General features: G+C 39.9%; 1 protein-coding gene across 1 annotated transcript in view; it reads right to left on the reverse strand.

Moving 5' to 3' along the window:
- Positions 1-740: 740 nt before the first annotated feature.
- LOC117253443 (glypican-5-like) overlaps positions 741-12,318 on the reverse strand; it is a 64,826-nt gene continuing 53,248 nt past the window's right edge. The window contains exons 10-11 of the mRNA XM_033620881.2: positions 3,541-3,647; positions 741-3,453 (exon numbers count right to left, since the gene is read on the reverse strand). Coding sequence (XP_033476772.1) covers positions 3,358-3,453; positions 3,541-3,647 — 203 coding nt within the window. The 3' untranslated portion in view covers positions 741-3,357. The remainder of the gene's footprint in view (positions 3,454-3,540; positions 3,648-12,318) is intronic.

Consider the following 12,318-nt stretch of genomic DNA (forward strand, 5'->3'; position numbering starts at 1 on the left):
TGTTTCTAAATGAAGGCTTTATTGTATATATAGTTAAAAGGCAGCAATTCCACAACAATGGAAGTGCTTAGCTACAATTACAGCAATGCAGTCCTCAGAATAAAGATTAGCACTGTATGTTTCTGCAAACCGTGGATATGTAACATTTGTTATTATGTAGTAGATATGGTAAAACTTCACTTTTCAACAATGTTGTCGTTAAGGTGTGGATATGTTTAGCACAAAAAAGAATAAAAAACTTAATTCATGGTCATCATTAGGAAGAGATGTTGTTTGGGCTTAAAACATCCAGTTTGAGTTCGAAATCACAGCTGGAAATGCCTCCAGTGTCTCACTATAAAGCAACTGGTCTTGGTGCCACAGTTGCGGCTGGAAATGCCACAGTTGTGTCCCAAAAAGCCACCTGGTGTTAATGCCACCATCATGTCTGAAAATGCTGCCAATGTCTCCCTATATAACAACCAGTTTTCATGGCTGCAGCTTGGCAGTCATCCCGCCTTTACACCATCTACCATCTCTTACAGCATTTACCATACTGCATACTTGTTTTGTGAGAAGCCATGTGCAAAAAGAGGAGCACTACTGTCATATTTTATTTTCTATCATAAATATTTTTCAATCAAATCATCATTATTATTTACAAATCATTTTCTTTTTCACCTTGTTTTAGTCCTGTTCAGGCTCCTACCTGCGTCTTATATTGGGACTGTTACACAATATATAAAAGACAACGTACAATATGTATTTGAAAACACTTTATTACTGAAGATATTACCCTGGGGGTTACACAATGGACACACTGTCTTACAGTAGGCTTATTTAAGTTTCACATGAGAGTCACTGGTTTAGTTCATTAAATTAGCACAGTGGTTTTTAAAGAGTGGGGAGAGAAACCAAACTACTGTCACTAACTGGTTGATGTTGGCTACTGTGTGTGTTCCTGCATACTGCTACAACATTAGAATTTCTAAAAAAAAAAAAAAGAGCTGTTAAACCTTGATAAAGTACATTTAATGATTTTTTTGACAACGACACACAGCACAGCTCCCTCCATGGCACACCAGTGTGTCTCAACACACATGCTGAGACAACACAGCACTAGAGGAGCAACAGAACAGCTTCTATGTTTGATATGAAAAACGTCACTTGGTCTCATATACACATATGCGCTAACAAAATTCACACTTCACTGCAAAGATTTCTCATCATTAAAGTTACGATCCAAAGACAGCAGTTTGTAGCTCTCACATGAAGGTGAGCATCCGCAGAGTGATGCCTTACCTTCATTTTCCAGACAATATCATTTTAATTATTACCCCTAAAAATGTTAGGTTTATAGGAAAACTATTTCTTTTTCCAAAGCTCCGAAATTGCTGTCAATAGCCCATCCTGGTCTCATTCCGTGTTGAGAAACAATCAGTGTGTATCCATCCATTTTATATATCCACTTACCTGTGTGTGCATTGGTGTATGTTGGTGTTTTGTTCATGTAGGTCGCCTAGCAAGAGCTGTGAAAGATGGAGGAGTTGGCTCCAATTCAAAATCTTATCTCATTTGGGTATAACGTTTAAACTCTAATCAAATAATAACACTTGTTTGACAGATTATGCTGTAAAAGCATCCCGCTAGCTAACACGGTATTTGGGCTCGCTGCCCAGATAACTCACATACGTAGGCTCTTAATGGTATTTCTTAAGGTGTCTCAGCTGTCAGTCACAGTCCTTCATGAATAAACGTCTCAGGTGATGCCAGCAGACACACTTATATGGGAATTCTGCTACTTTCAAAAGGCTATATGGGACAAAATGATGAGAAGAAAGTCGGTCATAAACTGACACAAATGCACACAGTGTCCTTCAGCTGGATCATTAGCTCAATTTGAATGTATTAATGAGTATTCCAGTTGTCTGTCCTGCTGTTGTGTGCAGTTTGGGGGATTGAGAGAGAGACTTGATGGTCCTAATTAACATGAATTAAATTTAATTCACATGTTTGGATCTGGGCGCAGCTGTACTCTGATCACTCTCTTGTCTCCTCTGGATACAGAGACAGGCTGATAACACATGCGTCAGAAAAGTCCCTGATATATAGCATTTTGTTTGTTGTATTCAATATAATATCATTATTGTAATTTTAATGAATACATTTGGGGACAAGCCAGCATTTGAAAACACTGTGACAGTTCAGTGTTGGCATATGACAAGGGGATGTCTGATTATTCATTGTTCAGGCAGACGGTTTTGTCTTCCTGCTCGTACATGCAGGCCATATTTAGTCTTCTCTTTTGTAAGGTGCTTTTTATTGTTTAGGATGTTCTTATTTTTAACTGAGCCTTGTGTCGAGGATGTCTGTGGCAGCTTACAAGTAAAATTGAAGTTGAAATGGAAGCCATTACATCCCTCCCTGTAGTGCTTTTACAACTCGGAACACTGTACAGCTTGAGAAGAAAAACAGTCTTAACTCATTTTCCCCACAGCTATGAATCTATAAAAGGTATAATATACGTGGAAATGACAGCTACCACAGGACACAGTTTCTTGGGAGATCTCTGCTTTTAAAAAAAGAGTCATTTTCGAAGGAATTATATGTGAGCAAGTGTTACACACTTAAACTGTCAGCATACTCGCTGCAGAAATAAAAATAAAATAAAAATAAAAAATTCACCCAGCTTGCATGAACAAAAGAGCATGTTTGTGTGAAAAAGGAAAGTGCCGGATGGGCTTCAGTCTGCGCAGGCTAACAGGCCAAACCATCAAATTCTTCATTATGCTGCATGGCCATCTGTAATAGTCTGAAGTATCACATAATTAGTTGTTTTGCCTATCGAGTGCTGAGTTCTCTTCAACATGCCTTTGCTTTGGGCACCCTGCTGCTACTGTGAATGCTTTCAGCTTGAACTATAGCTGCAATGGATCGTAATCTCCGTGGGGGATACATAATGTAAAGGTCAAATCAAACAAAACATCCCTTCACGTCCAAGTCAATGTGCTCTGCTCTATATTAATCTCTATTTACACATCAAGCCATTGTTATCTATAGAAATTCTTTATATAAATATATAATATATATATATTTGTATTTACATCTCTCTTCAAAAAAAGGTCAGTAGTGTTGTGCAATCTATCCTATCAGAGTTAAATACACATAAACAAACACATGTAGAGGTCAGTACAGGTAACATAAAAATGCATACTGTGCACCTGCAGCGGTGATGAACCGAGAGCTCGTCCCACCCAAAACAGAAACAATCAGAGTGGTTGACCTGTGCTTACAGCAACTCCAAATACTCAACCACACCACAAAACAGGTGTGGTTGTCTCTCAGTCTTTTTGTCTCCGTCAGCCCGTCTCTCGGTGATCAGCGGTGTTCCCATGGTGACAGCAGTAGGAGCAGGAGGGCCGCCAGTGTCAAAGGTTCAACAGACAACGCGTGGGCTGAGCCTCGAACGGCAACCTGAGAGAGAATGTGCGATAAGATGCAACATGATATGAATAAAGGAGGGAGACGATGGATGTGAAAGGAGGAACGGCCATGGCCTACCTGTGGAGGTGAGAGGTGATGAGGAGGTACAGGACGACGAGGCGGAGGAGGAGCCACGTCCTTTGTTGCTGGACTACGGCCGCTGGATGTATCACCTGTCTCATCGCCTGAGAAAGACAGAAGCAAAAATATGATACAGTATAATTTATAGGGCTTCACAGTATAGCAGTGGTTCTACACCCAACAGCCCCGTCACATATGAAGTCCCTGATTATCAGCACCACCTGTCCTGTTCCAAATATGTTCATTTCAACTGATTTTTAACTGAAGGTTTGATCAAGTTTGCATTCATGTTGCTACCACAGCCACCATTTATTTATTAATAGCTATTGATTTCAACTTTTCTGCTCACTCGCTAACTAGTTTTCACACACTCTAAATCACAGCAGGTGGTGTTAACGTACAACTGACTCAGATTAACAAGGAGTGTGTCCTGTGCAGTGAGGTCAAGATAGCTGGTAGTAATTGGTTATGTGAAGAACAGCATCACATAGTAGTACATATCCTTATACTCCCTTTTTAAATCTAATTTTGCTTGACTTCTCCTTATTTTGCTTATCTGACTTTTTAGCTTTTTAATTTTCATTTTTAATCTGATCCAGCAAAATGTATCTACATTTTCCATTTGTTTTTATTTTTGGTGCTCATCTCCGAGTGCTCTACAAATAAAGATCTAGTATCCAAAATATGGTATGTATTATATTACTTGATAATATCTCAAACATAGGAGACACTGTACTTCATTAATCTAGTTTTCCCAGCAGTGAGGCTTCATTTGACTGACTTCAAGTGTCTGAAAAGATCAAATAAATGAACCCAAACAAGTTCAAGCCTTTGCAATCATTCTGAAAACTCTAGTTTTAAAAATATCTCCATAAATAAATAAGTCCATAAATTAAGTCAAGATTTGTGGAAGTCATTTCTGGTTCTGTTTTTAGTCTCATGATTGCACAAAATCTTGCATTATTTATGGGTGTTTTTGTTGTTGTTTAGACCTGGAAGATTTATGGGCTCCACCACACCCACCCGCATCTTTGCACAAATGTGAATACTGTTACCTTACACACATAAACACCCACACACACAGATGTGTGAAATGTTGCTTCACTTAATGGGCATACGGCCGGACTTTGCCAGCTGCTGTAATGCTTTCATATGCATGTAGGCGTGTGTGTGTTGGCAGTATTCCAGCACCTCATGGCCTCATGGGAGGAACTCAGGTAAATGAGTGGATTAGGACAGGAGGGAGACAAAATGTGCCGGCAGCTAAAGGCACGCACGCAGGCTCGCACACACATACATACACATAGACACAGACACACACACACGCTCTCACGTATGCACACGTGCACACACGCACACAAACACGCACAAGCACACACACACGTATCAGCCAGAGACATCTCATACTCACCTGCTCTGTCACAAAAAAAAACATTCAGTCACAACATGCTCTATCCTATCCTGGCACACACACACACACACACACACACACACACACACACACACACACACACACACACACACACCTGCTTGGGCAGAAATCTGATTCTGTCTCTCACAATGCACATTGTCCTGCAGTACAATAGACAAAGAGCCTCTTTGAGTCGCTGAGGAATGAGATGAGTTGTTAATGTTCACACTCTCACACAAATATTATATCTCATAACAATACAGACATGAAGAAAGCGGGAAAACTCCCATATAAACACACACACACAAACATAAGCATGAACACACAAAACGTTAGAGTATCAAAACACAGACTGTCTGTGTTGATGATTTGGATGATTTACTCCCAGCAGAATGTTTACCAATTAGGAATCTGTCCTTTATTGTGTGCTCTCTTGACAAATAGCTGCATGGAGCAATACGGGACCCTGGGCTCATGGCTGTGCAAATGTGTGTTTGTGTGTGTGTATGTGTGTGTGTGTGGTCTGTTTTGTGCACATCTGTTCCCATCACAATTCAAAACCTTGTGTCACATCTGGCGTGAACCTGTTTGGGGAACACAACTGCATCATATTTTTATTGCTTTTGCACCATAACAAGTGTACTGGGATAAATTCATTTCGTTTCAGTTTTAACAAAATATCTGTCACAATATCTGACTTTTGCTGTTGAGAATGGAATTATGCCAAAACGGACCCTCTTTTGCTCATACAGGCAGCAGGTTTAGATGAAAAAATGCATCCATTTTGAATGTAATCACTCCATTAAGTGGGCGTTAGTGATTATCAGTTTCTTAGATACCAGTTAGAAGGGTCCTACTACACTGACTAGTATGCTCACATTGTGGTTATCAGCGTAAGTGCCTGTGCCATTAGGTTTAACTTTCACTTAACCACATTGTCACGAAGACTATGTGGTTAAGTTTAGAAAAACATCATGATTTGACTTCAAATAGGTACGTTATGTAGCGTAAGTCATGTGACATAATTCACATGTCACGTGACTTACATGACATGACATGACATGACATGACATGCGTCTCATTTTTAAAACAAAGTCAACATTGCCTTTTGGTTTCACACAGGACACAAACCATGTTCTCCTGGGTGAAAGTCCTGTGTTCCACCTATCTCCCACTCTGATCGGCCTCCCTTCACCGACTTTCTCGCTTTTTATACTAATAATATGTCAGCTGACTTCCTCTGTTGCCGCATAACAATAAACACAGCTATCCAATACGCTGATAATGGCATTCTGAACATACAAGTTGCTGTAGCAGAACCCTTCTAACTTATATTAACGACACTAATAAGTACAAATACGCCCACTTAATAAAGTGATAACATTTCTTTATTTGTTTCATCCCTTTTATTATGTCAAAAGGAACATCAGGAACACCTCAAGGTGAAGGACTAACACTCATATGTGAAGGTAGGATTAAGGCAATATATATAAAACTTCTGTGAGAAATAGTTGCTTGATGTAAAAAAGGTATAATACACATTTTGAAATGGGTAATAACATATTAATGGTATCATTTTGAGGTACTTCTGTATTGCCAATATATGCTAGTTTATAACTCTACTCAGCTATACTTCAAAGGGAAATATTGTACTTTTTACTCCACTACATTTTTCTGACATCTACTGTATAATTCCTGGATACCTTGTATATTAAAGTGGAAATAGACAAGTTTTTTTACTTTATCATTATGGAGTAAATATAATGACTCTGTCTGTGTTCAGATTGGTTCCCTATAACCCCCTGCTTTCACTATGCAATTCTGTCTGCCACAAGGTACGATCTCCCTGGAAGATGAAGGCTTGATCTACAGCACAAAGGAAGGAAGGTTGGATGGATGGATGGATGGATGATGGATGGATGGATGGATGGTTTAATAGTTCATAGTCCTCTGTAGAGGAGATTTGTTACCACAGCCTGTACACACATACGTGTGTTAACCATTGAACAACCAAAACAGGAGGATTATCGTGCTTTTGTTTTCCTCTGTAGCTATCCTTGTTGGTCAAAGACTATCAGCATAAGTTCTTTGCAGTTACTATCCCCAGTAGTAGAAATGGTGGACAATGGAACAACCATAATAGCTGTGAAAAACAAAATGTAGCGTGTCCTGTGCTGTTGGTCGGTGCTAGGCTCTGAGGAATATAAACAGCGATAAAAACAGCAGCACCGACAATAAAACCATTTGGAAGCACTAGGTGGGAAAAGTCGATAAGTTGTGTGTTTCCACTTTTAGATTTTACATATTAAGATCATATTTATTTTAAGTTAAACATAAAACCACCTCAACCAATCACAATAAAATGCCAATTCAATTTAAAGCATTATAATCTCCCAAAACATTGGTAGTCTTATGTATTGAATTTGGAATTTTTGCTTATTAAATTACTTACTTATTATCAAAACTGTGATTCCAGCACTAAAATTATCCAAAATTCAATAGGGTTTATATTTTGACTGAGTGTCTTAAAGGGATAGTTCGGGTTTTTGGACATGAAGTTGTGTGAAATGCGGACCATCTGTTAGTAGTCTGCTTTGTTCTGGTGGTGGGTTAGCCAAAGTTGCCTATGGGTTACATCTGTAACAGGAAACCGATGGAATTGAGAGCCGGCGATGTTTTTATTCCTACAGCTGGGGAAATCACAAGTTCGCACCATTTTGGTATTCCTCTATTTACCTACAGCAGCTGACGAGGGTGTGTCGTGAGCCTGAGCCGGTGTTCGCGCTGTAGTAGGTATATATAGGGCTAGTACATCTTTTTCCTCACTAATAATAGCCTACTGGTTCTCTGTTGGAAACAGCCGATGAAGTTTTCGTTAGCCGTTGCTATCCTGCGCACCTGCACAGCATGGTGATGAGCTGTCTAATTGATTTCTGTTGCCGTGCTGTCTTGCGGGCCTGCACGGCGGAGTGATACTGGCCAGAAAATAGTCCCAATTGATAGCAAGGTCTGACGTAATGTGGGGATGTTTTTAAATTATTGAAATAGTCTAACAAAACACATGCATACTTTTTTGTAGCTTAAAACCTTTTGGTTACTAACTCCCTTATATCTTAAGAACTACTTTTTCTCCGGTAAGCTACGGGCCATTTCTCAGAGCAGGAGGCTCATTGACAGTAGTGACACCGTCACATCAGAGCTACAGATGGTCAGCGTTTCACACAACTTCATGTCCAAAAACCCGAACTATCCCTTTAAATCAGTGTCACTCCAACTTTAAAAGGGTTCTTTGCATGTGCATGTGCATGTTCATGTCTGTGTGTTCTAAAAGCGGGTGGCAACATGCAGTCTCCTCCAACATGCCCTTCGGCATGTTTGTCTCTTAGCAACAATCCAGAACATGTCACATGTGGCATATTGGCTACAAATATGTGCACACACACATGTACACACACACACAGACACACACACACACACACACACACACACACACACACCCAGAGATGAGTGATGAACGATGTGACTGTTCATACTCATGGGGTAGCTTAACCTTTACTGAAATGAGTAATGAGTGTGTGTGTGTGTGTGTGTGTGTGTGTGTGTGTGTGTGTGTGTGTTTGGGTGATAATAAGAGTGACATTTGGAGGATCCTGTCAATGAGTTGCAGTGGTACACTGCAGACCCCAGGTCAATGTAATTGCAGATCAGCCAAAAGTTCCGTCCTGCTTCATTGACATCCAGCATTTGAGCAGCTTACAACTCCATTCATGCACAGTTTGCATCCTCAGAGGAGCTGAACTGACACTTTACAAGGAAGGACAAAAATGGTCACCATGCACTGTAACGGCTGAGGAGGAGAGCGACAGTGATACATTGCTCCCTGCTACCCAAGCAAATAAATGTTCCAATGACTTGTAATTGAGATACTTTTCTGAAATAATAAGATAAAAAAAGAAATTGGATTGAAGAAGCGTTTGCCCAGGGGTGACAGTAAGGGTTGAGAGCAGGTGGAGCAGGGCCATAAATCAGAGCTGTGGTGACCCAGAGGAAACTGGGTCTGGCTGCCAAGTGCTTAGTGCGCCTCTCTCTCTCTCTCTCTCTCTCTCTCTCTCTCTTTCTCTCTCTTTCTCTAACACCCATACATGTCAACATACACACTACACAGCTTTCTAAGGGTTTGGTGAAGATGTTTTTAGTCTGAAAGGAGGCAGACGTGTCTCATTTGGCAAAGAATATTGTACATAATTGAAAACTGACTATTTCTGGCAAGATTTTTCACAAACTGTAACTAATTATGTGTTGCATTGTCATGTGGAAAATATCAAAGATGAACAGAGAAAATGGATTAAAACAGACTTTAAATCACTGAATCCAGTCACAAAAATGTCTTTTATTAAAACAATTTTTGCAGGAAATTTCTTTCTTTCTGTTTAGATCTTAAGATTTTACGCTTGTTTCCGAAGCAATTATTTTTTCCCCGCCAAGAAGACTTTTAAATGCCATGGTAAAATATACAATAATATAATAATATTAATATATTGTTCAAAGGAAGCAGATACCTGCTGGCAAACCCATGATCATTAAAAAGAAAGTCATATTTTAAGGTGATTGAATTGCTAAGGCTTCACTAGTCTTAAATAATAAATGTTCATCCGTGTCAAATATGAATGACGGTTAGCTATTGTTGATAAGATGCAGCATGTCTCTGGTGAACATTTTTCCCTATTTTAAAAATAGGGACTGTGTTTTTCAAGATGTATACAGAAACAAAATAACAGAAACAAAATATTCTGCGTCCGAATGACCCACTGGCCAAAATCACCATCTTCACCTGTGGGTCTTTAATCCAGTGGTTCTCAATCTTTCCCAAAAAATTAAAACAAAATAGGTCATGCACCTCCATTTCATAAGACTTTACTTTAGGGAGCTCTATCTGAAAATATTTTGGTTGTTATTTATGATTAAGACCAGAATCTTGGAGTTGTCAACTACAGTTGAGGAGATGACTGTGGAGGAAGTGAAACCTCTTATGACTTTTACTCGCATGGGGCTCACTTCTGCATTGAAGGAAATAGTGAAAATAAACTATTCCACATTTTTCTGGGACCTCAAAGACTCCTGGCGGTCCCCAGTGGTTGGGAACCACTGCTTTGATGCATTCTTAATGTTTGGACTATAGCATCCCTGCCTCACTTGTAATACACAACCACAACATCCATTCCAGAAGAGCCAGCATTACTTTGTTTAATTCTCTTTCATGCATTCCTCCAGTCTGCCGTCTGAAACAAAACCCCGCAAAACACAGCATCTTTCTAATAACAGCACACAATACTGTGCATGTGCTGTATGTGTGTCCATAAACACAGTGTGTGTCACAGAAACATGTTAGCTATGCTTTGATCAGACTGTTCTGTGTGTGAAGCAGAACTAAATCAACGCATTTTAATGTGTTAAACAAATGGTTTTTCCTGCCTCAGAAGGTAACCTCAGGTATTTCAAATGTATATGTGTGTGTGTGTGTGTGTGTGTGTGTGTGTGTGTTTATGTTCATTATATAGTATGTATGTGTTAGTGTGTGTGTGTGTGGGGTGGAGGGGGTCTGTGTGGATGAAGTAATGAAAGGATGTCAGGGATGCATGAACTGATGAGTGAAAGTTGAAAAGTGAACTGACAGCAAAGGTGAGTGTGTGTGTGTGTGTGTGTGCGTACGTGCGTGTATTTAATGACTGTGTTTGGTATCAGATGCCTGTGGTGTATAGTACAGAACTGTCAATTTAGGCCCCAATTATGCCCAATCTTGTTGCTCCTCAATTTGTACACAACATGCACAGTGTATACAACAGAAATTCATTCTCTTTCTCTCTTTGTTACACACACACACACACACACACACACAGTACACACACAGACACACATGATGCGAGGTGACCTTGGAAAGTGTCTGGATAGCTGGTGTGTGTGAGTATGTGTAGGCGTGTAAATGTATCCCTAGCATTTCCAGCTGAATCAGTAATGAGCATTTCATTACTTCAGCCTCAGTTCCCCAGGGAGGACACACACACACACACACACACACACACACACACACACACACACACACAGCAAAAAGAGCATGGTGAAAGGTATCTGTGGATTATACTCTCAGCAAGTACTTATCAGAATCAAATTATAAAATGATAACATTTTAAAAAAGCTGAGAGGGAGAGAAAGACAAAGAAAAGAAAGAAATAAGAGCAGGCTATGCACTGTCAACATCATAGTAAATAAATAGTGATCATGTATCTAAACGCTAACACCAATGGCTATTCTTTGAATACACAATGAGCCTGCCAACACACTGTACTGCATCTCTTAACATTCTTCTCTGCTGTCATTTGTAATTTAAGGACTTAAAGAAATAGTATTATGGAATTGGCCTGCTGGTCAACTTTCTCATTGAGACGAGAATCTATAGACACTAAAATCATCAAATGTGTCCCCGGCGGGTAATTTGCTACAATGTTTTCAAGCATTTAAGTTAGCTTATACTGTTCTGTACTAAGTGATGCTGTAATTTATTTTGACGGGATTACTTAGCAAAGTTCACTCAATGTTTGGATTAACTTAAAGGATTTTACTTTGACGGGCTCTGTGTCAAAGAGTGTGTCTTCTAAGAACAAGCCTTGCAGACTTGGATCAAACCAGGAACATATAAAGAAACTCAGGGAAATGAATGATTCTGGTTTGGCCATCAAACAAAAAATTTAGGATATTTACAAAATTATTTTAACTGGTATGATATGTTACGGGCAGCACGTTGGTGGAGTGGTTAGTACTGTCACCTCACAGTAAGAGGGTTCGAGGTTCAAATCTGATGTCAGGCTGGGGCCCGTCTGTAAGGAGTCTACATGTTCCCTCAGTGTCAGTGTGGGTTTTCTGTGAGTTCTCTGGCTTCCTCCCACAGCCCAAAGACATGCATGTGAGGTTAAGTGGTGACTTAAATTGCCCGTAGGTGTAAATGTAAGCATGAATTGTTGTCTGTCTCTATAGCCCCTTTTATACCCCCTGTTAAATGCGGGAATATCACATTGTCTTGCTGTGTTGTATATAAGGTATGATTGCTGAATGGGGGACAGCATGGGCTCGCATTTAATCCGCCACAAGAGGAAGTAACAGCGCAGACAGTGTCTGTATAAATAGGACAGTCTGCTGAACGGGATCATGGGTGGTACAGGTGGGACACTTTGATGATGTGTTATGCATGCGACCCACTGCGGTAGATTTAAAAAGTAGCTGTTAGCAATTAGCGGCTAACTCAAAGAAAAAAAAAAACAGCTGCTATTTATGTCCGCAAACCAGGAAATGATGACGTCTGGGAGCTCCTC

This window comes from Epinephelus lanceolatus, chromosome 6 (genome assembly GCF_041903045.1).
Source record: "Epinephelus lanceolatus isolate andai-2023 chromosome 6, ASM4190304v1, whole genome shotgun sequence".
In the NCBI taxonomy this organism is placed as follows: domain Eukaryota; kingdom Metazoa; phylum Chordata; class Actinopteri; order Perciformes; family Serranidae; genus Epinephelus; species Epinephelus lanceolatus.